Raw genomic sequence first — 1,378 nt, 5'->3', positions numbered from 1 at the left:
CGCTGGCGCCTGAGGAGATGCTGAGCGGCAGAGACTGTCTCCCCTCCGCCCCGGGGCTGAGCCACCCACCGCTGCCACTGCCCCCTGGGTACCCCCCGGCCCCTGGTTACCCCACCTTCCTGCCTGAGCAGCTCCCACCCGGCACGCTCCAGTACCAAGGTGAGTCCCCGTGCTTCAGCAGCAGGCGTGCTTTGGCGCTGGCCGCAGCAGCTCTCACTCCTCCCTGTCCGCCTCTAGAGCTGATGCCGCCGGGGAGCTGCCTGCCTGAGGAGACCAAGCCCAAGAGGGGACGCCGGTCATGGCCCAGGAAAAGGACGGCCACACACACCTGTGACTACGCAGGCTGCGGCAAAACCTACACCAAGAGCTCTCATCTCAAAGCGCATCTGAGAACCCACACAGGTCAGTCCCAGAGTGGGGTCAGGGGGATGCCCCGGCCTGAGGGGCATGGGGTCAGCCCCTCCGACAGTGAAAAGGGAGGGGAGCACAGGCGGGGAGGGCTAAATGCGGCAAGTCATAACCCTTCTCTGCTGGGTTTCCAGGCTTTTTCCACCCCCCTTACCCCTACCCCCCCTTGGCAACTTGGAGTCCTGAGCAGTCTTTTGGCTCTTGGCTTGGCACTTTGCTTAATGGTTCAGAATGACTCAGATGTGGGAGCGGGTGGGTTTCTTGCCAAGGCAAAGTTTGTTGCTCCTCTCTTGCTATGTGGCTAGCTAATTAGCAGGTAGCTGGAAGTCAGCTGGGATTTGTTGCTCTAGATGGTGCTGGCCCACTTCTGAGAAGGGAGCAGACTTCTCCCTAATACTGATTTCTTTGCTCATGATTAAATGCTTCACGCACGCACCCCTCTTGTCTTGGCTCTCTCTACAAGAGAGATTGTGCACCTCTGCGAGCTGCTGTTCCCTTTCTGAGGATACCGAGATGGGCCCCTTGCGAGCGGGGCTTTCAGCTGTGTTGGCAGCACTGACGGGGTGCCTCGCCTACGTGTGGGAGCACGTCTTCCCCTGCACTAGCACCAAAGAGGCAGAGAGTTAACAGTCGATTGGCTACTGCGAGAATTCGGATTAAATCTGCCAAGGTGTCTGTCTGAGCCCGAGTTCAAACTCTAGCCTTGCAGTTGAACGTGGTGTTGTGGTAACTGAGCTTGTGAAAGCGGGTACATTGTGCGTGGTTTCACCAGCGCGGGCATTCCGTAAGAGTGATTAAATAACCTGGGAATTTGCATAATTTAAATCCCTAGATTGTGAACTTGATTCAAAACTTTCTCCTGAAGAGGAGAGGGGAAAGGGAGAAACTACTGGTAGCACAGTACTTAGGCTACATCTTCAGCTAATGGCAGCAGCGGGGGAAAAAACAAAAGTTGGTCAGGTGAACAGTC

General features: G+C 56.5%; 1 protein-coding gene across 1 annotated transcript in view; it reads left to right on the top strand.

Moving 5' to 3' along the window:
* The first annotated feature begins 6 nt into the window (after positions 1 to 6).
* Positions 7 to 1,378, top strand: part of LOC104131849 (Krueppel-like factor 4) — a 2,747-nt gene continuing 1,375 nt past the window's right edge. Inside the window, exons 1-2 of the mRNA XM_009645060.2 lie at positions 7 to 159; positions 238 to 402. Coding sequence (XP_009643355.2) covers positions 18 to 159; positions 238 to 402 — 307 coding nt within the window. The 5' untranslated portion in view covers positions 7 to 17. The remainder of the gene's footprint in view (positions 160 to 237; positions 403 to 1,378) is intronic.

Source organism: Egretta garzetta, unplaced genomic scaffold (genome assembly GCF_000687185.1).
Source record: "Egretta garzetta isolate BGI_Z169 unplaced genomic scaffold, ASM68718v1 scaffold850, whole genome shotgun sequence".
Classification (NCBI taxonomy): Eukaryota; Metazoa; Chordata; class Aves; order Pelecaniformes; family Ardeidae; genus Egretta; species Egretta garzetta.
This window is presented reverse-complemented; position numbering and strand designations above follow the sequence as displayed.